This window comes from Miniopterus schreibersii (genome assembly GCF_964146895.1).
Source record: "Miniopterus schreibersii genome assembly, chromosome: 6".
NCBI lineage: Eukaryota > Metazoa > Chordata > Mammalia > Chiroptera > Miniopteridae > Miniopterus > Miniopterus schreibersii.
The window spans coordinates 20512005-20537634 of record NC_138107.1 but is presented as its reverse complement, the minus strand read 5'-3'; the positions used below and the strand labels follow the sequence as shown (position 1 = coordinate 20537634).

General features: G+C 43.2%; 1 protein-coding gene across 2 annotated transcripts; it reads left to right on the top strand.

Annotated features, from left to right (window-relative positions):
* The first annotated feature begins 615 nt into the window (after positions 1 to 615).
* Positions 616 to 19675, top strand: MCM3 (minichromosome maintenance complex component 3). Of its 2 annotated transcripts, XM_081141230.1 has the most exons (17): positions 616 to 1044; positions 2132 to 2244; positions 2912 to 3120; positions 3605 to 3735; positions 5700 to 5938; positions 6417 to 6525; positions 7318 to 7471; positions 7810 to 7941; positions 8511 to 8719; positions 10821 to 10995; positions 11370 to 11496; positions 12340 to 12490; positions 14519 to 14659; positions 15617 to 15720; positions 16199 to 16287; positions 16721 to 16790; positions 18371 to 19675. In XM_081141230.1, the coding sequence occupies exons 1-17, from the start codon at positions 967 to 969 to the stop codon at positions 18567 to 18569; spliced, it is 2430 nt and encodes an 809-aa protein (XP_080997356.1). In that variant the 5' UTR covers positions 616 to 966; the 3' UTR covers positions 18570 to 19675. The 2 variants fall into 2 exon arrangements, with proteins under 2 accessions (XP_080997356.1, XP_080997357.1); XM_081141231.1 differs by lacking the exon at positions 2132 to 2244 and having other exon boundaries at positions 901 to 1044.
* Positions 19676 to 25630: the final 5955 nt, after the last annotated feature.

The window sequence follows — 25630 nt, the reverse complement described above, 5'->3', positions numbered from 1 at the left end:
CTTAAGAGTGACTTGACACGCTTTTGTTGTTGTTTCTGAGTGTTTACCTTTCAGTAAACTGTTACTTTAAAAGATCCCGGGATCTTGTAAGGCGAGAAAGCCTTCAACTTACCCGTTTGCAAGATGGTGTAGTAATTTTGTCCAAAATTTTGTTTAACACACGAGGCCGCCTCTAGGGCTGCGGGATACATACCGAGAATTTTTCCTTCACTTCACAATCCTCCGCGGCCTTATATTCTTATGGGGCACTTCAGGCAACGGTATTCAAGAGCAAATGGGTCGCTGAACTAAAGAACTTTTCGCAAGGATGCCATGATTTTATTCTCAATCCCAGATTCTCAAAATTCACTTTATTTCTTCCCTTGGATGCTGCTTTACAGCGAGCTCCAGCACACCTGATTTGAATATTATTTTAAAAACTATTTCCTTCCATGTTTTCATCTCCTTGCGTTATAAAGCCCTATTCGCTGAGGTTGAGCGTTTCAGTCGAACCGTCTAGCTCGGTTTGCTCCGTCTTCGGGTGGGGTAAGGGTACAGCTGATTGGAAAAAACCCTCCGAACATCCGGAAACGGGGAAGACTACGATTCCCAGAACGCATCGCTTCCCGGTCTCGTCCTCCTTCTGCTGCCCAATGACCAGGCTCTACGAGCCCCTCTTCGGCCCCATTGGTCAGCTTTCCCGTCAGTAAAGGTGGAAAGGGCGGGGAGAAACGGGGCGCCCCGGAAGACACATTTCCCGCCACCGCTAGGCGAGGCTAGTAAACGCGAAGAAGACATAGCTCTAGATTGGACAGTATTTAGGGAAGCGGAGCCAGCCAATCAGACTGTGCATATCCTCCCAGAGACCCCGCCTCTTCCTCGGGGTAACTTTTGCTGGCGGGAAAAGTTCGGAAGTTTTCGCGCCGGGCCTGGTTCATCTGAGACCGTCCGCGGGGCTCTGAAGCAGGTAGTTCCGAGTTGACAAGCATGGCGGGGACCGTGGTGCTGGACGATGTGGAGCTGCGGGAGGCGCAGAGAGATTACCTGGACTTCTTGGATGACGAGGTGAGAGAGGCTCTGGGTCGCGAGGTGCTGGAGCTTGGAGTCTGGGGAGGCGGACCGGCCGAGGGAGGCCACGCGGGACTCCGCTCCACGCCGAGCGGCGACCGGGCCCGGGAGGTAGAGGCCCCTAGGCCCGCAGACTGCTGCGGCCCGGCCGGCCGGCCGGCGCGGGCGCCTCCCACCCCGATCTTTTACATTTTCTCGCGGTGGAGCCAGCCCTTGGTTGGTTTTCTATTGGTGAACCTTAGGGAGCGGTCCTGTGACTTTGTCATAAGTACTTCGTGGCTGGGTCGCGCGAAATTTGACAGGCTTCCTTCAGGTGCAAACAAAATGGCAAAGACCACTTGGACCTTTTGCAAATCACTCCCGGCTCTCAATTTGGGGGGGGTGCATGGGAGGGGGGAAGCATTGCTGTTGGATGGTAGTGATCCGCCGCGTTTAGGGTCCCTAGATTTAGAGAGTGACTTCCTGCTGGGAGGAAGACTTCCTCATTTGGCAGCATTTTTTTTCCCCAATGCTAAGTGAGATGCAAAGTGGTTGTTATACAGCTAAAGGGGTTTCGTATGTAACCCAAGATTGAAAGCCGTAGAATGTTGGTTAATCCTGTTTAAGGGTGGCTCATGCTGTATTTGTAAACAAATAGCTAAGACTCCCAACTCTTTTAGATCTGAATGTGAGAACTCTTTTTATACAGGTGATCAGGGAATAAAATATTTTAATTCAGTATATGATTTTTAAATGAAAATTTTAATATGAATATTAAAAGCCTGTTTAATTTACATTTTGACAAGGTTTGTATTTATTTTCCTTTTAGACTTCTTATGAGCCCATTAAAGGCTGAGGAATGACTGCATACAGAAAAGCTGTTATTAATAGGACTATCAGCATGGACCTTGAGGAAGTCCTACTCCCTACACTGTCCCCTTGGGTTGTAGATGGAATCTGAGGCTAGTGAGTGAAAACATAGGAGAAAGTGGGGTTCAGCTCTGCTGCAGAGATTGACTTTTTTATCTTGCTGTGAGAGCTGCCCCTTTAAAAACATTTTTGTACTATGGCCATTGTTACATATATGGTGGTGGTTATTTTTCAGGAAGACCAGGGAATTTATCAGAGCAAAGTTCGGGAGCTGATCAGTGACAACCAATACCGGCTGATTGTTAACGTGAATGACCTGCGCAGGAAAAATGAGAAGAGGGCTAATCGGTGAGTGGCAAGGATTTCCAAGGGAATATCCTGGCTCTGGGTGAGAAGGACTCCCTTCTCCCTTCTCCACATTGGAACTGGCTTCCCAGGAGAGGACCTGGATGAAATATTTTTGACCTTGAAGCCCTCATTTCCTTACGTACTCCTATGTTGTTGTTGTTTTTTAATCCTCAGTGGAGGACATGCTTATTGATTTTAGAGAGGGGAGAGGGAGAGAGAAACACTGATGTGAAAGAGAGGCATCGATTGGTTGCCTTCCCATACACACCCCTACCAGGATCGAACCCACAACCTAGGTGTGTGCCCTGACTGGGAATAGAACCTGCAACCTTTCGGTGTATGGGATGACGCTCCAACCAACTGAGCCACACCTGCCAGGGCCCTGCTCCTGTTTTTTATCTTCCAAAAGTAGGTGGTAGGCATTTTCCTCTCAAGAGTTCTTCCGATCATGTTTGAGTATCATTTCTACATCTTTGATAAGTTGAATTAAAGTTGGCCCTCAATTCTGATGTATTTCCCTGAGCCTTGTAGGATGGGAGGATAAAGTAGGAGCTAGATTTTTGCTCCTTGGCCTTCATCATTGAAGAATGTCCACATTGTTTTGAGGGTCAGCTTTTTCGAGTTCTGCTTTCTCTGCCTAATTATTCTTTCTCTTGCCCATATGCAGCCTCCTGAACAATGCCTTCGAGGAGCTGGTTGCCTTCCAGCGGGCCTTAAAGGATTTTGTGGCCTCCATTGATGCTACCTACGCCAAGCAATATGAGGAGTTCTACGTAGGATTGGAAGGCAGCTTTGGCTCCAAGCACGTCTCTCCCCGAACACTTACCTCCAGCTTCCTCAGCTGTGTAGTCTGTGTGGAGGGCATTGTCACTAAGTGTGAGTGGGTTAAAGTAATGGTCTGAGGGAATGGAGGTGGAATATACTTAGAGGGTCTGGGAAAGCAGGAGAAGTGGAGTAGAGGTGGGTAGCTTGTGGTATCAGAAAGGTGGAACATTTAAATTACTGGGTGAAACTTGGAAGAGCTCCAAGTGCACAGTGATTAGGGGTACTTGAGTGAGCTCCTATGCTAAGAATGATGTATTCTGCTGAGAGTGGAGGGGTCTTGGTTCTTGGCAGTCTCCTCTTTCTAACCCTGAATTCCTGCTGTTTCTTAGTCGGGACTGGTTGTACTTTACTTTTACATGGGTATGGGGATGTTCTGTGTATAGATATAAAGATGAATAAGTGACAAGTATTATTGAAATAGCTTAAACTAATTGGGACAATAGTATTTGGAATCATCATAAGCTTGCCTGGGTTAGGTCTCACCTTTATCACTGTCTGGTTAAATGACTTTATATGCGTGTTTTTTCATTCCTAGGCTCTCTAGTTCGTCCGAAAGTTGTCCGCAGTGTCCACTACTGTCCTGCTACCAAGAAGACCATAGAGCGACGTTATTCTGATCTCACCACCCTAGTGGCCTTTCCCTCCAGCTCTGTTTATCCCACCAAGGTGAGGGGAATGAATTGACTGCACCTCTTTGGAAGTTGTAGTCAAATATATGTGTTTTAATGCAAGTAATTGGGTAATATCTGAGATCTTCTAAAAGTAAATAGGGTGAAAAGTAAGGACTAAGGATTAATCTAAAGGAAAGATTGCTTGCTAGCCAGAGCTTAATATAGAAAGCTCACAGTTTTTATTTTTTTAAAAAGGAATAAATATTCACTGTAGAAAATTATGGAAGGGTTGAAAAAATGAAAAGTCATCTACACTGATCTTTTAACAAAGTTGTAATCACATGTAATTTTGTAGTCTAAAAGTAAATGGGGAAATACTTATGCTATCATGTTATTACGTGCTCTTTGCGGGTATTTTACTATGGGTTTAAGAGAAGGTCTGCCTAAGCAATGGCTTTATTCTTAGTGGGCAGGTTGATCTGAATTGAGGATGATGTGGAGTCTTACTTAATGAGACAAAAGAAGATGGTTACTATTGATTTCTTGATGTCTGAGCTCATTTTTTCAAAGAATACCTGTCCCACCATTTTAATTGAGAGCTACTGTATCTAAAGAATTGTTAGGCACTGTGGAGTACATGGGTATAAGTAAGACCCAGAACTTGTCTTCAATTTTATCAACTGGTAGAGGAATCTTAACACATAAACAAGTAAAACAAGAATGAGTATCTTAGAATTATTAGTGCAGCTTACTTTGTAATCATTTAGTTTACCTCCACATGCTACGTTGAGGTTCAGAGAGGTTAAGTGACTTGCTTATGGTCTCAGTAAGTGATGATTCTAAGGACTGGGACCCATGTCTTTTTACTTTTAGGTCAGTTACATTTTCTAAGTTATCCTGCTCTCTAGAATCCTACTTTCTAGAATTTCTTCTCTAGGAAGTACTCAAGGATACTCTTCTACCAATTACTGAAGCCAAGCTTCTTTGAGCTGGAAAATACATCAGGCCGGCCTCTGGAGGTGTGTCTAGTGTGGTGCTTAAGAGCTTGGGCTTTGGAGTTATATCTGCCTTTAGTCCTGGCTCCACTACTTATGGTGTGATATTAGGGAATATATTTAACCTCTCCCAGCCTCAGATTTTTTAATCTGTTGTAAAATGTGAAAAATATCTCCTTTACTGAATTGTGGTGATGACATGAAATAATTCTATGAAATAATAGCACAGTGTTTTGCACAAAGTAAGTATTCAATAAGCATTGTGTTTTTTGGAAATTCAAATGGCAAGGAAGTAAAACTTTAAAAATGTTTTTATTGAAGTTTAATACATGCACAGGAGTGTACAACTTGATGAGTACCTGTAAAATCAGCGTCCAAAAGAGGAAACAACCTTACCAGCAATCAGAAGTCCCTCACGAGGCCCCACACTGCCCTGTTAGACTATCCTGATGTCCAGCAGCAGAGATTATTTTTGCCTGTTTTTATATTTTATCTAAATAAATACTCTTTTGTGTTGGCTTCTGTTTGTGAAATTTATCCATGTTGTGTGTAGGTATATTTCGTACATTTTCATTGTTTTACAGTTCACTTGTGAATATACCACATTTATTTAACCATTCTGTGGCTGGCATTCAGATACTGTCTAACTTTTGGGTATCAGGAATAGTGCTGCTGTGAACTTGGTAGTGCAAAGCTTCAGGTGAATGCTTCCGTTGGGTATTACCCAGGAGTGGAAATACTGCATCATAGTGAAAGCATGTACTCAGCTTTAGTAGGGGAAGTATCTTAATTTAGATGCTAATATAGCTGTGGTCCCTTCAGACTACAGATTGCCTCTTCCATCTGGATGGTTTGTCATTAGAACAGATAAGGTTGGAATGCTGGAGAAAATATTTGGCTTTTTTGTTTCTGGATGTTAAAATCTCATGAAGTCATCCAATTATATCTGTTTCCCACCACAAATAAGCATGGTATTTCCAAAACAGGGCTGAGATAACTCTGCTTTTCTGTGTGCCTCTTCCAGGATGAGGAAAACAATCCCCTTGAGACAGAATATGGCCTTTCTGTCTACAAGGACCACCAGACCATCACCATCCAAGAGATGCCCGAGAAGGCCCCAGCCGGCCAGCTTCCCCGCTCTGTGGATGTCATTCTGGATGATGACTTGGTGGATAAAGTGAAGCCTGGTGACCGAATTCAGGTGGTGGGGACCTACCGTTGCCTTCCTGGAAAGAAGGGAGGCTACACCTCTGGGACTTTCAGGTAAAGAGTCAGTCATGAAGTGTTTGGAATGCTGCTGGCAGCTTCCATTTCTGGTAATAATTTTTCTCTAGTTTGCCATATTCCAGAGAGTTAGAACAGACAGGTGGAGCATTCTACTGGCCAGGGAAGTTGGATACCTGTTTTCTATCATATAAAACTGGTAATACTATCTCATGCTAAAAGTGGGAGTTACTGCTAATATGATTATAGCCTCATGGCTTACCTGGGAGTATCTCACGAATTCTCACCTCCTTACCATGTACACTTCTACCTGAACCCCTGTGGGTCAGCAGGAGATAAATTCCTGAGTTGAAGCATGGTCAGATGTTTAGGTCATGGAGAAGAGAGAATCATTTGCTTAATTCAGAACTTTTTTTTTTCCTTTTCAATTTGCTATTCTAGATTGTTAACCTAAAAAGACTCTGATGTTAGGAACTGAAGATGGTAGGCTTTCTCTTAATTCTCCCCTTTATCTCAGGACGGTTCTGATTGCCTGCAATGTGAAGCAGATGAGCAAGGACATTCAGCCTTCCTTCTCTGCTGAGGATATAGCGAAGATCAAGAAGTTCAGTAAAACCCGCTCCAAGGTCTGATGTCCGTCCTTCAGGGATTGGAGGGTGGGATGGAATTGGACGGGTTGTGTTCGGGCATGGCCATCTTTGTACTGGATCAGGAGGAAGGTCGAGGTTTTTTCCTCTGAAGTATTTGGTGCTAGCTTTTAGTTTTGACCCAGGCAGCAAGCAACAGGGTGTTGTTTTTGCTCTTTGTTCTTTAACATTTTTGTTGTGCTACCTGCTGGGCTGCTAAGTGAACATAATATAAATAAAGAATAGGAGTTAGAATATCAGTGTACCAGTGAGTCTGTACTGAAGACATTAATGATGTTACTTAAATTTAAAATATTGTGTTATTTTTGTTTTAGTTGTCAGATTTTTTTTCTTTTTAAAGACTATGTTCACATTTAGAATTGAACAAAATATAATGCATGTGTGATAAAGGTTACTACTGAAGCACAATACATATTCTTATTGAACCTAAAATGCTTTGAACCTGGAAACACTTATCTGACTTAAAATTAAGATTATTTATTGATTAATATCAATGGAAAGTATAAAGATAAGCAGATTTCAGTTTTGATCAGGAGTCACATTTTTCTTAAAGATTAAACCTTTAAGCAAGTTTTGGAATGTAGGCTTCCTCTGTATCTGTTCTGAAAATGATCTGAGCAATGAGATTTGTCTTAGGAAGCTTTTACGATTTTACAATAGTATTTGTGTATTTCTTCAAGCATTTTGAATAGGCCACAGTGTAAAGTGGAACTCCGCAAAATCCCAATGAATCTCATTAGGCTTTTCCTGCCATTGGTTGTTCCCCCGTAGGATATCTTTGACCAGCTGGCCAGGTCATTGGCCCCCAGTATCCATGGGCATGACTATGTGAAGAAGGCAATCCTTTGCTTGCTCTTGGGAGGGGTGGAACGCGACCTGGAAAACGGCAGCCACATTCGTGGGGACATCAATATTCTTCTAATAGGTATGGTGCTGGGTATTTGCTTTAGACCCTTGACCTTCCCTTGTGGAGTGTGGTTGTGGGACTCTAACCTGTAAGATGGTATATTCTGTACCCACCTGTATTTCAGTCCCATCAAAGGGCGAAAGGCTAAAATGAATCTTTTTATTATTTCTAGGCCTCCTGGTTTATATATCTAAAATATGGTGTTCCACAAATGGTAAAGGGAAAGTGAAGGAAATAATGTTAATAACCTATTACTGTATATTTCTGTTATGCCAAGAGCTGTTCTAAAAAAACAAAACTTGCTGGGGTTGTGGGGAGTTTCTTAGAGAGTCACCACTGCCCCCATCCAATTGCAGGAGACCCGTCGGTTGCCAAGTCTCAGCTTCTGCGGTATGTGCTTTGCACTGCGCCCCGGGCTATCCCTACCACCGGCCGGGGCTCCTCTGGAGTGGGTCTCACGGCTGCTGTCACCACAGACCAGGAAACAGGTAAGGGAGGGTGTAAGGGTCCTTGGCAAATGTCTAGCAGTGAGCTGGAGCATAATTGTTTGATCTTGCTCTAGGTATTGGCTTGTGTTGGGAAGATACACTTGTATCTTTGGACTGGACTGTAGAGGACTGAGCATCTGTCAATAGTGGGTGAATTATTTAAGTTTGGGTTGCCCTCTATTGAAAAGAATGTTTCCTAGAAAGCTATTTAGAAGTGTTCTTAAGGAGAAAGCAAATTGGAAGGGAAAGAAAAGTGACGATCGTACTATTTCTAAATTAGAGGAAGGGGTTTGAAGACTAGTGAAAAGAGAACAGATCTCATTGGGAGATTACTCGAGGATAAGGGTGACGAGAGGAGAGTCTATAGAGGAAGTTGGCTGGAGGCCAGCTGCTTAGGGGTCAAGGTGGGACAAGGATTTCCCACCAGGAATTTGTCTAAGTCCCTAGGCGCTGACTTCACTGTATTCTCCTGCGGGATGGGAGAGGTACCTAGGAGGGAGATTGAAGTCTCTCCCTCTGTCCTCTACAACCTGGTCTGTAACGTGTATGTTTACCTCTCTACTTCCCAGGGGAACGCCGTCTGGAAGCGGGGGCCATGGTCCTGGCTGACCGAGGCGTGGTTTGCATCGATGAGTTTGACAAGATGTCTGACATGGACCGCACCGCCATCCACGAAGTGATGGAGCAGGGTCGAGTCACTATCGCCAAGGCTGGCATCCATGCTCGACTGAATGCCCGCTGCAGTGTTTTGGCAGCAGCCAACCCCGTCTATGGCAGGGTCAGTGGAATCAGGCACTTAATCATTGTCCTCACCTTCATTTAGTTTTGCTGAATAACTGGGCCAAGTTTAGTCTAGGTGACCCAGGGGAACAACAGGCCAAAGGCTAGAGAAAGCTTAACATCTTGTTGCTGTCCTTGGTTTAGGGCCATGGTTCCTCACCCATTCATACTCATCAGAATCCCCTGGAAATTTATTTATTTAAAGTAACTTTTTCAGAAATACAAAGAACACAAAAATGACCTGCAGCCTTACCACCCAGGTAACCTGTATTGACATTAAAATGAAATTACTATGTGCACGTGAAAGGAGGATTTATAAACAGAACAGAGAGATACAGTATGGAAATTAAAAGCCTTTCTTTTCTTTCTGTCCCAAGAGATAGCCACTAACAGCTCTTGAGTGTTGTCAGGAAACAAAAATGAAGCATGTATCACCAATGCACTATCTCTTTGTTAAGAATAAATCTGCCATTGGTTTTTAGTATGACTGTGGTGTGCTTGGATGTAATCTTATATTCCGCTTGGACTTTGCCTTTTTTTTTTAAACAGCAGTCTAGTAATTCATTGTATGGATTTATAGTAAATTTGTTTAACTAGTCTCCATTTGGTGGGCATTTGCTGTTACCCCTTTTTTCTTCCCTGCATTTATGAATGAAGCTGCAACAAACATCCCTTTATGTGTTTTTTGTTACACATCTGGGAATATGCCTGTATGATAAATACCTAGCAATGAAATTACAGGATTAAGTTAAATGTATTTTTGTTTGGTAGAGCTTGCCAAATTGCCCTCTTTAAAGATTGTGTTAATAATACTACTAATACTTACAAATGCTTTGTATTTATCAGTTCCTTTCATCCTCACAATAACTCCTGTGAAGTGTAGGTAGTTTCCTCATTTTACAGATGAGAGAATGGAGGCCTAAAAATTTAAGTAACTTGCTTAAGAGTTACAAACTAGAACATGGCAAAGCCAGGATTTGAACCCATAGCCCATGCTGTGCTCTGGCAGTTTATCCCACAGTGTGTGGGAATACCTGTTTTGATGATGTTTTTTAAACATACAAATGCCTGATTCCTAGCCCAGAATTTCTGAATCCATATCTCTGGGTTGAGGCTTTGGTGACCATGGTTTAGAAAGGCTCCATAGTTGGTTCTAATGCATAGTGTGGGCTGAAACCATAGGTTTTTAGATGAATATTAACATATATTTACATCATTCTGAAGAATTATAGGGAAATGTAGGGAGAAAATAGCAAGTCCTGAAATGTGAGCATGATCAGAATAATTATTAATCTTCCCCACAAGGTAGGTAGGCCCTCTGAAGTGTATGTGGGTGTGTATGCATCAGCCTAGTAGGTCTTGACTTGAAAGATAAGAATAGGGATTCTTGCCCAGCTGGGCGTTGCTCAGCAGTTGAGCATCGACTTAGGATCCAGGAGATTGCGGTTCTATTCTTGGTCAGGGCACATGCCCCAGTTGTGGGCTCGATCCCCAGTCGGGGGTGTGCAAGAGGCAGCTGATCGATGACAGCTCTCTCATCATTGATGTTTCAACTCTCTCCCTCTCCCTTCTTCTCTCTGAAATCAATAAAGATACGTTTAAAAAAAAAAAAAAAAAAGAATAGGGATTCTTGACTGCCATGGGAAAACTCCCATGATTCTTAGGACATAATTTGTAGATTATTGATCATTTTTATTTTACTCATTACCTTCTGAGTAAGGGACTCCAAAGTTTCTAAGTGCTTCTGGTTTAGCCAGCTTGTCTTGTCTTCAGGGTTGGTCCTGTGTTGGGAATGAGAGGAGCAGAATAAAGCTTGGAGAGGAGGAGTGTGGTTTTGATACCCATACACAGCCTGATAGGGGCACATAAGCTAGGAGGTGGGGCTTGGAGTCACTCAGGTCACCTGAGCTTCATTTAGAAAAGGGTTGCAGGCAGAAGAGATGAATTAAGTATTTTTATAGTATTAAAATATTTTGCTTCACTGCTTTTGGTTTTTTCCCTAAGGTCTAGTCTTTCATTCTTACTCCCAGAATCAATCCAGCTGCCTTGTCCATTCTATTGATTTTTGCCTCCACTTTCTTTTTTTCTTGTGTTCCCAGTATGATCAGTACAAGACCCCTATGGAGAACATCGGGTTGCAGGACTCACTGCTTTCCCGATTCGACTTACTTTTCATCATGCTGGATCAGATGGACCCTGAGCAGGATCGGGAGATCTCAGACCATGTCCTTAGGATGCACCGTTACCGGACACCAGGGGAACAGGATGGTGATGGTGAGACCATGAGGAGAGTAAGGAAGGGAAGGGAACCTAAACAGACCTCGTTATCTGAGGCCCAGTCCAGGTAGTGGGGGTGTCTGGGTTGATGTCGAAGATGCCCTTCCCTGCCTGGCCACCTTCCCTTCTTGCTCAGTGGAGGTTATCCTAAGATGTGTCTTTTGTCCATTTCTGGGTCTGGGAACACCTTTGAGCATCTTCTGTGGGCCAGGTGGCTCCACCTTCCTTACTTGTGGCCTCCACATGTCTGTTTCCTTGTGGGTCCTTGCTTTGTGAATCATGTCTGTCTTCCTTCCTGTGCTATAGAAGAAGCAATCTCCCCTGGGTTAAGCTCTTTCTTACTCTCCTTTCTCTCATCTTGGGATTTCTAGCTATGCCTCTGGGTAGTGCCGTGGATATGCTGGCCACAGATGATCCCAACTTTAACCAGGATGACCAGCAGGACACCCAGATTTATGAGAAGCATGACAACCTTCTGCATGGGAACAGGAAGAAGAAGTGAGCATTCCTTCCTTATACCTGTCCCTTGAGCGAACCTGAGATTTGTGTCATATTAGAGCATGTGTATATCTAATATTATATTATATTAGGGCATGTGTATGTATCTACGCTGCCAGCTAAGATTATGCTTGGAGTCATAACCATGTGGACCTGTTTTCTTTCCTTTTGGATCCACAGATACACCCTTTTTCCTGGCCAGTTGCCTGGTAAATGTTTATGGGTGATTAAACTTAGGTTCTGATCTTCTCCTAAAATAGAAGGCTTGATGGCATCCTAACGGGTGGTGGGTGTGATGTCATCCCATATGTGAAGGATTGCACAAGTCACGCAGCTATTTGTGTTGAGCTCATGGTGCAGGGTCAGTAGATAGCAAGCACTGGAGGCTTTGCTGGATTTGAATTAAGGAAACTTGTGACCAGATGCTCAAAGCATGAAATGTGAGACCTCGTACCTCTATTTTTGGCCATGGTGCTGTAGGAAGCATAATATCTTCAGATCTGTTGGTTTAAGAATATAAAATTTTGAGTCAGAAAATTGAATTTGAGAATTGAATTTGAGTCTATTCACGCTTCTCTGAGCCATAGTTTTCTCACTTATAAAATAAGGCAAGTAATACTTAAACTTCTTACCTCACAAATAATACCTAAGTAATACCTGTAGAATTAAATACGAATATGTGAAAGGGCCTTGGACATGTTCCATATGAGATTTATGGTAATGGGTTCTAGGCTGTGTCTGCTTTGCCACTTGACTTTGACTTCTCTGAGGAGAGGCAGAGCCACTGTCCCGGCAGGTGCTGAGGTGTGGCAGGGCAATGGAGTTCACTGTGTGTGGGTCCAGGGAGAAGATGGTGAATGCAGCGTTCATGAAGAAATACATCCATGTGGCCAAAATTATCAAGCCCATCCTAACACAGGAGTCAGCTGCCTACATCGCAGAGGAATACTCACGCCTGCGCAGTCAGGACAGCATGAGCTCCGACACCGCCAGGGTGAGTCCCCAAGGGCAAGGCTAACTTGGGAGTCTCTTAAGTATGTGGCTGGGAAAGAGTCCCTACTGTCTGGGAGCTCTGAAACCATTTTAATGTAGTGATTCTTTACCTTTTTCTTTCTGGTCGTGGCACAATTTTAATAATTTTCTTTTTATAAAGGAAAATGGAATGAGAACCCCAGAGATAATATGTATCTGATCAGTTCAGGTGATATTGGCCTCCAGAAGCTGTGCTGTATTTAGCAAACATGAGCGACTTCTGGGAATGGAATTAGTCTCTCTTCTTACGTGCAGTGTTAAATAAGAGCTGCCCTCAAAGAGCTCATCTGGGGTGGGGAGGCAGAAAGGTAGATAGAAAGATCATACATATATATTTATAAATGTATACATAGTGTGGTACCCGAAAACGACTGAATGTGAAAGACTGTTAGAGACAGGTGAAGAAGTGATTAACTTTTCCCTTGAACATTCCAGAGGGGTATGAATACCAGGAAAGGATTCCCAGAGTGTGATATTTGAGCTAGACTTTGACAGATGATTTGCAGTTGGGCAACTGATGGTTTTCCAAAGCTATTTCTAGAACCCTTACATACCAGTTTGTGCATACTATGAATGTATCTAATCTTTTGGGGCAATTTAGTTCATATAGGATTTCACAAAGAAACCCAAGTCCAAAACCTTCATTCTGTGATACAGACATAGACTCTTGGATTTAGATAAGATCCCAGATCATCTACTTCAGTCTCACCAGGACAGGAATTACATTTTCTAGAATTCCTGCTAGGACTTCTTTGACACCCCCAGGGAAAACATGCCTAGTATATCATTGCATTGAAATGTTAGGATATTTTTCTATTTATTGAACTTAAACCTGCTTCCCTGTGATGTCTACCCTTGGGTCTCAACTTTGTTTTCTGGAGATTTTGTATGACTTGTCTTCTTCAGTTAAATAGCCCCCTTTCTTTTTAAGTTTCTCCCATCATGTAATTACTTCCAGTGTGTCAAAGGTCCTCTCACTGCACATAATATCCCAATTAGAGCTTGTAATGGAGTGTATAGTCTGTAAACTGTGGTAGCTTTCTAAATCATTGAAAGATTTGGTTAACTTACATAAATGTGAATATACTTGTTTTTGAATGTCAGATTGGGTTTAAATGATAATTTTGAAGACTTGAAAGTAGAAGTGACCACATACCTGAGTGATGCATCATATAATGTTCTGGTCCCAGGTTTTCAGCTAATTTTTGGACCTTGCACAAATCCTTTCACCACTTAGATCACAGTTTCCTTATTCATAAAATAATGAGAAAGTTGGGTAATGTTGGATGCTTAACTAGAAGGGCACATCAGAATCACCTGGATCTTAAAAAAAGTACCCATGTCCTGTCCTAAGCACAGGCCTTCTGATTCCTTTGACCAGGGGTCCTATTCAGACAATAACAGTTAAAAAAAGGTAAAGGCATCCCAGTTGTGCACCCTCCCCTGTGAGAACCGTTCAATAAGAATTTGGCAGAGTTCTGGTCCTCCTCTGGACTTAATGAGTTCAAAAATGTGCTCTCTTTCACACCCCTCCTCAACGTGACCTTGGACAAGTTACTTGAGTTCCATTTTTCTCATCTGTAAAACTTTTCCAAGAAATGAAGAGCGTTAAATGACACAGGAACATAAAAGCAAGGTTCCTGGTGCATTGTGTGCCTGCAGTAGGGACTGTCTTTTTCCCTTCACTTTTGTACCCTTCCTAGGCTTTGTTATCCTTCCAGCCGCAAGATGCCTGATTTTCCTCTTTCCTGTCCTCCTCCTTCTCGCTCCCTCAGCACCCTTTCACACATACTTCCTGATAATTTTCATCTTCCTGGATTTCATGTGGTAGTTGTAGAGAATAGAACACAGAGCTCTGAATCCTTTGCTGGGACCGCCTAGGGCTTATCTGGTAGTGTCAGTTTCTCCTTACTGGTGCAATGGGATTGCTGGGCATGCCTAAAGAATATGTAATTCTGGATAAGTAATCCTCTTTTGTTTTCTTCCCCAGACCTCTCCAGTTACAGCTCGGACTCTGGAAACCCTGATTCGATTGGCCACAGCCCATGCCAAGGCCCGCATGAGCAAGACTGTGGACCTGCAGGATGCAGAGGAAGCCGTGGAGTTGGTCCAGTATGCTTACTTCAAAAAGGTGAGGATTGGGTGCTTGGTGAGAGGTTCTTCTGAATAAACTCTTGGTGCTGGGGCTTCACAGCCTCCTCTGGCCGTCACCTGTGTTTGGGTCATCAGCAGGAAGCAGCATCTGTCTGCCGGTGTTCAGTTGGCCTCTCCCCTTTCTCTGGGACCTGCAGCATCAGTGGTTCCCAATCCTGGCTGCGTGTGAGAGGCAGCTGGAGAGCTTTAAAATACTGATACTAGAGCCCGGAGGGATTCTGGTATTGATGTGCTCTACCTTCTCTGCTTCCTTTGTCTCTTAAAAAGATAGATGTTTCCAAAGGACTGACCTTGATAATCTTCCTCTTCCTTCTGTACCTTTCCCCTGGCACCTCTTCAGTTGTCCCATTAGTACCTGAAAAACTCATGTCACAAGTTGAACTCTCAGACTTGCTTCTCGTCATATTTCTGCTTGTGACATTGTAGCTCTGTCATTTTAGACACCAAGCCCTGAGGCCTTGAATCCCTTTTTCTCATTGCCCCCATTCCTCAACCCCTATCCCTCAGTCTGAATTGTAGCTCTTTGGGGTTTAGTGGTGGGTCTGATAAGCATTTCTTCACTGTTTGGCTTGCTAGAATGGGGTCATCTTAAATTTAAATCAAACACCTGATTTAGAAAGAAATGCATTGTTTCCCACTTAACCATTATGAGCTGGACTTTTTTTTCATTCATTTCTTTATTCAGTAAGCAGTTGTTGAATACCTACTATGTGAAAGGCATTGAACACACCACTTAGCATTTCTAAAGATGGGCAGCAGCCTATCCCCTGGTCTTAGTCCTGGGACTTGGGGACAAGAGAGGCCAGGTGAGTCCTTAGACCCATGGGTGTAATTTCTGCTGATGTTGCAGAAGGGACTCATTCAGAGTTCTTTATTCAGTTCCCTGGCATCAGCGACCCCTCCACCCACCCATACGTACTTGGCTTGGTTGTAGGTTCTGGAGAAGGAGAAGAAACGTAAGAAGCAAAATGAGGATGAATCAGAGACAGAAGATGAAGAGGAGAGAAGCCAGGAGGACCAAGAACAGAAGAGGAAGAGGTAAGGTGGGGCAAAGAGAAATGAAAGAAAAAGACTTCACTTAGGGCTGGGGGGGCAGGTGGATCAAGTTGGTATGCATCAGGTTCTTCAGGGAAAGGGTGCCTGAACCTGCGGGGTTTGAGGGTGAAGGTAACGGGCAAAGGAGACAGTGAGCGAGCCCTCTCTGCCTTTGGCGTGATGCTTTTGTTCTCTTTCTTGCTAAATAAGTGCTGAGTAGAAGGACCAGTAACTCCTTTAGAGGTTTTTGAATATACGTTTCAGAATTGTTTTCATAAGATTGTTTATTCCTCTCGGACCCGTGGTCGACTTTGTGAGGGTGGGTGATAGGGAAAAAGCATTGGGAAGCAGGAAAAGCTAACAGTTTATATAGCCCCGGGTCTAGTGTTCCACTTTAGAAGGTTCTCGTTCCTTTCCTCCATGGTCAGAGGCCCAAGGTAGGGTTCCCTAAAGCTTTTCTTAACTGCTGTGGGGATTTTAGGAGGAAGACTCGACATCGCTCAGATGCTGGGGATGGGGACTCATATGACCCCTATGACTTCAGTGACACAGAGAAGGAAATGCCTCAAGGTAAGAGAGCATCCCCTACTGATGACGTTTTTAGTTGCTCTGTGCACTGCATTTTATGGGGGCTTCCATTTGGTTCTGCTTGGGACCCTGTGTCCAAGAGGTTTGTCCCAAGAGAGCCTCAGAAACTCAGTAAAACTGGAAAAGAAGCTCTGCTCAGTTGTTTCCCTCCTTGATGAACTGTGCTCTTTGCCAACCTGGTGTAAGCATCCCAGACACTGTGTATTGAGGGTCTCCTGCCTGACACAGTTCTTATATTGTTCATTCAGTGGAGAGTTCCCTTTATATTAATTGTCCTGCCTGGGTGCAGAATGCTAGGAAAGTGTTCAGCAGGCTCAGTGAGGGGTGGGGAGCAGAGATCACTTCTCTGGTATGTGTGTGCAAATGGCTTCCCCTTGTTGCCCTTTCACCCTCTGCAACCATTTATCCTCTAAAGTGCAAACTCCAAAGACAGCGGACTCAGAGGAGGCCAAGGAATCCCAGGAGGTGGAGTTGAGTGAATCCAGGTGAGTAGGGAAGTGATTCCACGTGTTCCACAGAGGCAAAGACTTCTGGGGGAGAAGGCATGAAACAAGCTGCTTATCAATGGAGGTCAAAACCACAGGCCCAGAGGTTTCTAAAAACATTTTATGTTCTGGTTATAGTTTCAAACTTTAAAAATTTGCAAAAAGTTTGTAAAGAACTGTTGTATACCTTTACAAAGAATTCCTAGATGTTTACACTTTACCATTTATTTTCTAAATAATTCTCTTTGTGGGAATTTTAAATCTGAAGTCCCAGTGAGGTCAGTAGGAAGAGTCTCAGAGCAAGGACAGAGTTCGTGTCTTTGAACCTTCAGTTCTTCTCAGTAGGAGATATATGCAGATATAGATATAGGTACATTTATATATAAATACAAAAATACATATTTATATACATAATTTATAGATACAACTTCCTGAAACTCTAGTGGTATAAATTCTTCACCTCAAAACAAATGACAATTCAGTGAGGAAGAAACAAATATAAATATACATTTATATCTAAATATATGTATATATTTATAAATATAAAATACATAGTTATATAAACTACTTAAAATAAATATAAATATATTAAATATATAGATTTAGTATATTAAATATAGATTATTATAATTAAATATAAATTAAGTATAATAAATATATATTAAATAGAAAGAGTATATAATTTATATAAAAAATAAATACATAAATACTTATTTATATTTTTTCCTTACTGAATTGTCATTTGTTTTGAGTTGAAGGGTTTTAGCACTAGAGTTTTAGAAATAGTTTTATCTATAAATTTTGTTATTGGACACCAAAGAAACTCCATGGGTAAGGTTTGCTTTTTTCTTTTAATAACTTAAACACACACAAAACACAATATGTTTAACTGAAGAAATTTGAAAACACTGTAAAGTATTTAGGAAAAAAGACATTAAAATCAACTGTAATTCCACTCCCCAGAGATAACTATGGAACTGTATTTGAAAGCTCCTTCTAAATCGGCTCATACAGGTCTCTTTTCAATAACTGCATGGTTTCCATAGTATGGATGTGTAAAATGTTATTTGTGTTTTCTAATAATGGACGTATAGGTTCCATAAATCTGCTGTTTGCAGTAAAACATTCTCATTTATCTGTCACTTATGCAAGTGTAGCTAGCTGTAAGGTTAATTGCTAGAAGTGGACTCCCTGAGTCAAAGGATATGTACTTTAAAATTTTAGTATATGTTGCTAAATTGCCTCCCAAAGATGCCATCCCAGTTCACATTTCTACCAACAGTGTATGGGAAATCCAGTCTCCCACCCTCAAAGGCCTCTTATTTTAAAATGCTGTTATTTCTCAATGTGATCAAACTGAAGGTTTCAGGAAGCTCTATAGTATAACAGTTTAGCTTTGAAGGGGGAAACTCGGGCACAGAGCAGCCATCAGGCGCGCGCGCGCGTGTGTGTGTGAACATGTACACGCGCGGGGACGACTATCCTGTTTTAACACTTTAGGTTTTCCCAACATAGATCTTGCCTGAAAGCACTTGGGTTTATTTACTCCTCCTTCACCCATTTCCTCCTGTCTTGGGCAGGTTGAAGGCATTCAAGGTGGCCCTCTTGGAGGTGTTCCGGGAAGCTCATGCCCAGTCTGTGGGCATGAATCGCCTCACTGAATCCATCAACCAGGACAAAGAAGAGCCCTTCTCTCCAGAGGAGATCCAGGCGGCACTGTGCAAGATGCAGCACGACAACCAGGTCATGGTGTCTGAGGGCATCATCTTCCTCATCTGAGGAGGTCTTGTGTCTGAACTTTGGGGCTCCGCCAAGAAAGCTCCCATCCCACCCCCACCCTCACCCCCATCTTGGTCTTTGCCCTTATTCCCTGAATAACAGTGTTTAATTGGACCGAAGTTGAGGGACACATGCTGAAGCTGAATCAGAACTTGGTGGGAGCTTTGGGAAAGAAAGCTGCCATGAGGTAAAGCGAGAGTCAGGTGGGACAGGACCAAGACTGTTGCGTCTCGTTGCAAAAGACTGGATCAGACTCCCCATTTCCATCCCAAGACAAACCAAACCATTGTTTGCTGTAAATAGCATATGACTTCTGAGTATTTTGGGGGCACAGCTGGTTTTTGTTTATCTTTTCTGTTGGTTGGCTTTATTTCCTCATGAGCACTTTGGTCTAGAGCAGGCTTTGGGTTTTACACTGGTGGAGAGAAGCTCTGGAAGCAAGTCATGAATGCCAAGGACACTTTCTTTGAAGAAGCACCAGTTAAGACTAATAGGAACCTTTGCCCTAAATATCCAAGATGTTGAATAAACTTAAATTTTTTATACTATGCAAATGGCCTTAATACTTGGGCTATTATAGACAGATTTAATTTTTGTTTTCCTTGAAAGCTCTGCCCTATAAGTTTTGCTGCTTCCACATTTGCACCAAGCCACCACAAGGTGGCAGCAGGCTGCTGTGCACTCTTTGGGGTTAGGTCTTTAGGCAGTTTTCTTCCTCTGTAACACCAGCATTTATTAATTAAAATTGTGCAAACCAAATCCTGCTGATTTCAAATAGCTAAGTGGCCACAGGAGGCCAGTGAGTGAAAGTCCAAGCGGAGAATTGAGCCTCTACCTGGCTTTTCTGAGCCTGAATCAAATCCCCTTCATGGAGAAACAATACCTGATATATCACATACTTCAAAATCATTGGTTTTACTCATAAAGAGATACTTTTATAGGATTCTTGTGAAACCACTTATACCTGGATGTCCAGCCCTTGGAATTTATGTCTGTTTGCACAGAAGTTGTAGAGGGGCCAGGGCAGTACTTCTATTGTATGGTTTGAATAGCTTCTGAAGAACATTTAGGGTTACTTAAATAAAAAAATTAAATGTGTGACTTTATGGGGGCCTGTGTCACATGGATTGGAATCTGCTCAGAAAAGATGTTTTGCTGGTTCTCAGCTGTGAGATTGCTGAGGGACTTCCTCTTCCTTTGTGCTGGGAGGATCCCCTCACCCTGAAGCCATGAAGCAAGATTTTTCTGAAGGGAAGACAAAACTGCTGGGGAGTTGTTTCATTTTTGTGATTTATTTTCACAGATGTGAAAGCCCAGGCCAAGTGGGAGTGATCTAGAGAGCACAGTTCCAAAGGGTAGTGGGCAGTAGTATCAGAAGGAGTTTGACATTGAGCTCTGGCAATGAGTGTGATGTGCTGGGTGCAACAGTGGGTGCAGAAGTAGGGTTTCATGCTCTTGAGGCCTACAGGCTGAGAATGTGTATGTCTAATGTGTCAGCATTCTAAAAATGGGAAGCATAGTTATACTCATGCCAAATGAAGGCATACAAAATAAAGAGCTATAGGAGTTGAGGGGCCATGAGAGAAGCAGGAGGGGAGTGCAAGCTATTGGTATAAATGAAAGCTAGAGTTTTTCAGGGGTCTCCTCAAATAGTCTGTTCCAGAAAGGCCAAACATTTTGTCAATAGGACTCTTGCTCTCTATCCTTTACTTTTGAGGAAACAGGAACAGAGTGGAAGAGGAACTAGGTGCACCCAGCATTTTGGAAATACCTATAATACCAAGTTTACCTTGCTGACAGTTCAGCTCTTGGCAAGCTAACAAAAGAGTAGAGAGTAGAATACTGTTTCCAGCAGCCACAATAGATATTAATTATATTAAAATAAGTTACTCTTAGGGACTCAATTCTCCAAATTTGAGTTTTTAAAAATTTGTGTGTATTATTTTGCAATTTAGAAAAACACAAAAGAAGTTGCTAAGCACTTAAAGAATAGGCACTTACTCATTGTCAAGAGCTCCAGATTTCTGCTGTGGGAACCTGAAAGAGGCAGCTCAGGCTGGGCTCACCCACAGGCCGGTGGCCCCAGGGGGCCCCGGTGGCTGTGGAGGGCGCCACCATTATTATACGGTGCTGCAATTGCACTGGTGGCTCAGGTCATCAGGGAAAAACATGCTGCATCCAAAAGAGAAGACTACATTTAGGTTTATGTCTGAAAGTTAAAATGATTTGTGGGGCTTAGAGAAATAAGTTGTATCTTGAAAAATTATACCACCTTATTCCTTAACTGTCCTGGACAAAGGAAGTGTCAATATGAACAGATAGTTTTCCAAAAAGACAGTTTGGTTAGTATCTGGAATTGAGTCTCTTCTCTTACCAAATAGTTTCAGTTAAGTTTGTGCTGCTTGTTATTTCATCTGTAAAATGGGATAATTGCTGCCTTGTGGGTGCTTGTGAGACATAACTGAGCAGGTGGCTAAGTGCCCCCTGGCATGGAACTACTCCCCAATATTTTCATTATTATACCCAATTAGGAGTTTCACTAAAACAAAGTGATTCATTTTATCAGTGTTTTTTTAAAAAAAGTGATCCTTTGATTAAAACCATTTAAGACGGTTTCTCTCCAGATGGCTGGGTAGGTAGGAGCTGCACCTGCCGACTCCTGCAAGCACATAAAAATTACAACTAAAATACAGAACCTCCTGAAATTTGGCTGAACAGAGCCCTACAACCAGGGAACTGAAGAAGCACCGAGACCGGTAGGAGGGGCGGAGACGCGGGCAGATCAGGGCTGAATACCAGAGACGCGGCTGCAGGCCCACACCTGGTGCCACGGTTGAAACCTGGGAGGACATCTCGGTGGTGGAGGTTTCCCGGAGGAGTGAGAGGGCCCAGGCCCACATCAGGCCCCGCAGCCCAGGGCTGTAGGCCTGAGAAGAAAAGTCCCCACAACTTCAGGCTGTGAAACCAGCGGGGACTATCGCTGAGGATCTCGGAGGCTGCGGGAGGTCCAGGCTTTCCTCTTAAAGGGCCCGCTCATGGACTCACTCAGGCGTACTCCCTCTGAGCCCCAGCTCAGAAAGGACCTGGGAAACTTGGGGAGGAACTAACCTGCCAGAAATCCAGGTGAGAGGTAGAGGGGAAGCTTCTTCCCAGGCAGAAGAGCTGGCAGAGGCCATTGCTCCTTTGGCTAGTCCTCCCCGTACAGAGCCAGCAGGCAGGCGCCACATTTGAATCGCCAGCACCAGACTCACACCTTTGGCCCCGCACCTCCCACTTGCAAGCTCATTTGTCCATTTCCAGTGGCTTTTCTGTGCAAGTGGCCTCTCAAACCTCATGCTCAGGGCTTTACTAAAATCTGTCAAACAAGCAGCAGCTTGCCCCTAATGGCTTGATAAGTGGCCCCAGGCCTAGCACTAGCGGCAGCCAGCATTGGCTCGTAGCTTGGCCTCTCCCGGACACCTCCAAGCCCAGCACAAGTAGCAGCCAACTATGGTTTGCTGTGTAACTCATGCTGGATGGCCCTGGGCAAGGCACTGGCAGAGGCTGACATTGCATCTACCGGGAGGCCCCAGAGACAGTACATCTGGTGGTCAGACTCGACCATGCTGGATTACAACCCTACCATATCCATGAGTGACACACTTAAGGGGCGCACTCGGTGAACACCAAAGCTCCACTGAAGTAAATCCTGCTCCAAAGGGGTGTCTCCAGCACAGCAGCTCTTTGGTTGTAGTTACAGCTCGTCCTCACAGCCTATTGGCTTGGGGGTCATTTCCTCCCAGTGACCCCAACAGCAAACAAGGTTCAGCTACAATAAGTCAGAGCACACAGCCCACACAGGGGAGCACCTAGAAGGCCCAGCTCAGGTGACGGGGGAGGCTGAGCCACTGGACCCTGGAGGACACCTACTACACAAAGCCACTCTACAAATTCCAGGAGACATAGCAGCTCTACCTAATGCATAGAAACAAACACCTGGAAGCATCCAAAATGTGGAGGCAAAGAAACATGTCACAAAGGAAAGAACAGAAGAAATGTCCAGAAAAGGAACTAAATGAAATAAAACCAAGCAAGATTCTAAATACAGAGTTCAGAATTATGATTATAAGGATGCTCAAAGATAGTAAGACTATTATGAAAACAAGTGAGACCATCGATGACATAATAAAGTACCAATCAGAAATGAAGGCTATACAGACTGAAATGGAGAATAATTTACAGGGAATCAACAGGAGAGTAGAGGATGCTGAGAATCAAATCAGCAATTTGGAACATGAGGAAACAGAAAACACCCAACCAGAAGAGCAAAAAGAAAAAAGAATCCTGAAATATGAAGATATAGTAAGGAGTCTCTGGGACAACTTCAAGTGGCCCAACATTTGTATTTTGGGGGTGCCAGAAATAGAAGAAAGAGAGCAAGAAATTGAAAACCTATTTGAAAAAATGACAGAAAACTTCCCCTACCTGGGGAAAGAAATAGACTTACAAGTCTAGGAAGCACAGAGAGTCCCAAACAAGAGGAACCCAAAGAGGCCTACAGCAAGACACATCATAATTAAAATGCCAAAGGTTAAAGACAAAGAGAGAATCTTAAAAGCAGCAAGAGAAAAGCAATTAGTTACCTACAAGGGAGCCCCCATACAACTGTCAGCTGATTTCTCAACGGAAACCTTGCAGGCCAGAAGGGGGTGGTAAGAAATATTCAAAGTGATGAAAAGCAAGAATCTACAACCAAGATTACTGTACCCAGCAAAGCTATCATTTAGAACTGAAAGTCAGATAAAGAGCTTCACAGATAAGAAAAAGCTAAAGAAGTTCACCGCCAGCAGACCAGCACTACAGGAAATGTTGAAGGGTCTTCTTTAAGAAGAAGGTAATGGGAAAAGAATCTGACTAAATAGATCGAGACATTGAAGCATACCACAGATGGTCATATTTCAGAGGAAAGAGGGCAGCGGGGTGGAGGGTGGGAAGAGATTAACCAAAGAAGTTAGTTATGCATACATGCATAACCCAGGTACATAGCCAATAATGGGGTGAAGGCCTGGGGAGGGGGTGGGAGTGAGGTGGAGGGGGTCAATTGGGGGGGAAAATGGGATACCTGTAATACTTTCAACAATAAAGATAAATTTAAATAAATAAAACGGTTTCTCCCTTGTTGAGTTCCCAAGCTCTGTTCCTTTCCGTGCCATTCTTGTCAGCATGGCTGTGACTCACAGGCTTTTCACTTCCAGCTTCTGACAGTGGGGTCTGCAGCCTTCTCCCAGCGCATGAAATCTGCCCAGTGTGGGCAGTGTCACCGTATCCTCTTAACAGCCCTGTGAGGTAGGGGCATTGAAACAACGTGAAGGAGGAAGATAAAGAACTTTGGGAAAGGCTCCCAGAAACCAGAGGATCTATAGGTTATCCCCTTCTCATTTTTTCCTGAGTTTTCAAACCACACCAGCTGTCCTAATGATTCCAGACTTATTCTGAGGTGTCGTCTACTCAAAGGTCTTGGTTAGTGGAATTAGGCAGGTGCAAGTCACCGGTGTACTGGCTGCCTCAGCTGCTCAGTGCTGACAACCCTGTGTGTGCTCCCTTTCCCCTAGGAGCAGGTATCTCCTCTGATGCTTTACAGGCGGGGGTGTGCAGAGGTGGAGCATTTTGCACCGATTGTACAAGAGATCCCCATAGAGCTGAAGTTGGCAGAGGGAATCGAGCCCTGCTCCAGGGAGTGAGGGCGCTGCATCCAGTTCCTTTTCTGAAAGCATATGGCCGTGTCAACGTGCCAGGCTGGGTGAGCCACTTCTTAGAGGGAAGTGCTTGGTTTCTTTATCTGGAAAAGGAGCTGATTCAATGAGGTGATCTCTGAGTCCCTTCTGGTAATGCTTATGACTGAACACCCAGAGTCTGTCCTGCCCACAGACACGTTAGCCCTGGCAGCAACTGAGCCAGGTCAGAATGAGCCTTCTGTCATCTGGTTAACTCTTTTTCAGGGCACTGATGCCTGCAACTTCTCTATTCTGTGGGTAGAACTCTAGGGTGTTTCCAAGTATCTCAAGAGATTTAATTCCTAGAAAAATATTAAGGCAAAATTAATTTTTGTTCAACTCCACTTGAATTTGCTGAAATATAAACGTGGTCCACTTTCTTTCAGGCCTGATACCTCAGCAATAAGGGCTGGTTTCTGCCTGCCCCGTTATTAAACCAGTATCTCATCCTAGATCATTCTCTTAGTCTTTCCTCAAGGGAGAGAATGAAGATTCTCAATCCATTTCCTAAATATTTTTACTATGGAATCCTGACTATTTTCCTACAGCTGTAGAAGGATATTAGCTTCTGCTGAGATTTACCATTCTGATAATAATTCTCCCCTCAGGTACTCATAGCAAGCTAAGCTTTCTTACCTTTAAGTATCAATGTTTAAGCTTGACGTAGAAAGGTCAGCTCATGCCATCTTGCATATATAGCAGGTCCCCCCCAAAAATGTATACACACTTTGAATGATTATATAAAGTCAGTGTTTATTAACAGTTCATTTTCAAAATTTAAAAGAATCTGCATAAATGAATAATGTTTTTGTCAATGCCTGTTTTCAAGCTGATGACTGTTTTGGTGCAGGCACTCCTGATAATGCGGCACAATGGAATCTCAAATATCAAGAATCATTTCGTTTGGTATTTGTGCGCCCTTAATTTTTCAACTGTTGCAGGTTTTGTACTGTAAACTTCATCTTTTATGTATCCCCATAAAAGTCTAGTGGATAAATTTTCTTTGTTCAAAGCTTAATCTGGCTTCACCCATTACTGCAAACCATTTAAACCTGAAAAGGAGTGAAAATTGAGTTACCAGCTGTTAAAGCATGTGTAACATTTTTGGGGGATGCCTGGTATGTGTTGTTATTCTAGTCATTTAAGTGGATGAAGCCCTGAATTAGAGCTCTAATAAAGCAAGATAATACAAGGTGGGGCTAAAGTAAGTTTACAGGTGTTCATATGGAAAATAATACAATAATTAATAATTAATACAAGAATAAACTCTGTTTCATGTACTTACAACTGTACACCTGCTTTTGCCCC

Excerpts from the sequence above, each read along its gene's own strand:
- MCM3 (XM_081141230.1), top strand. The coding sequence starts at position 967 with ATGGCGGGGACCGTGGTGCTGGACGATGTGGAGCTGCGGGAGGCGCAG. Across the intron at positions 3,736-5,699 it reads GCTCTGTTTATCCCACCAAG|GATGAGGAAAACAATCCCCT; the intron begins GTGAGGGGAATG and ends TGCCTCTTCCAG. Across the intron at positions 7,942-8,510 it reads CACCACAGACCAGGAAACAG|GGGAACGCCGTCTGGAAGCG; the intron begins GTAAGGGAGGGT and ends TCTACTTCCCAG.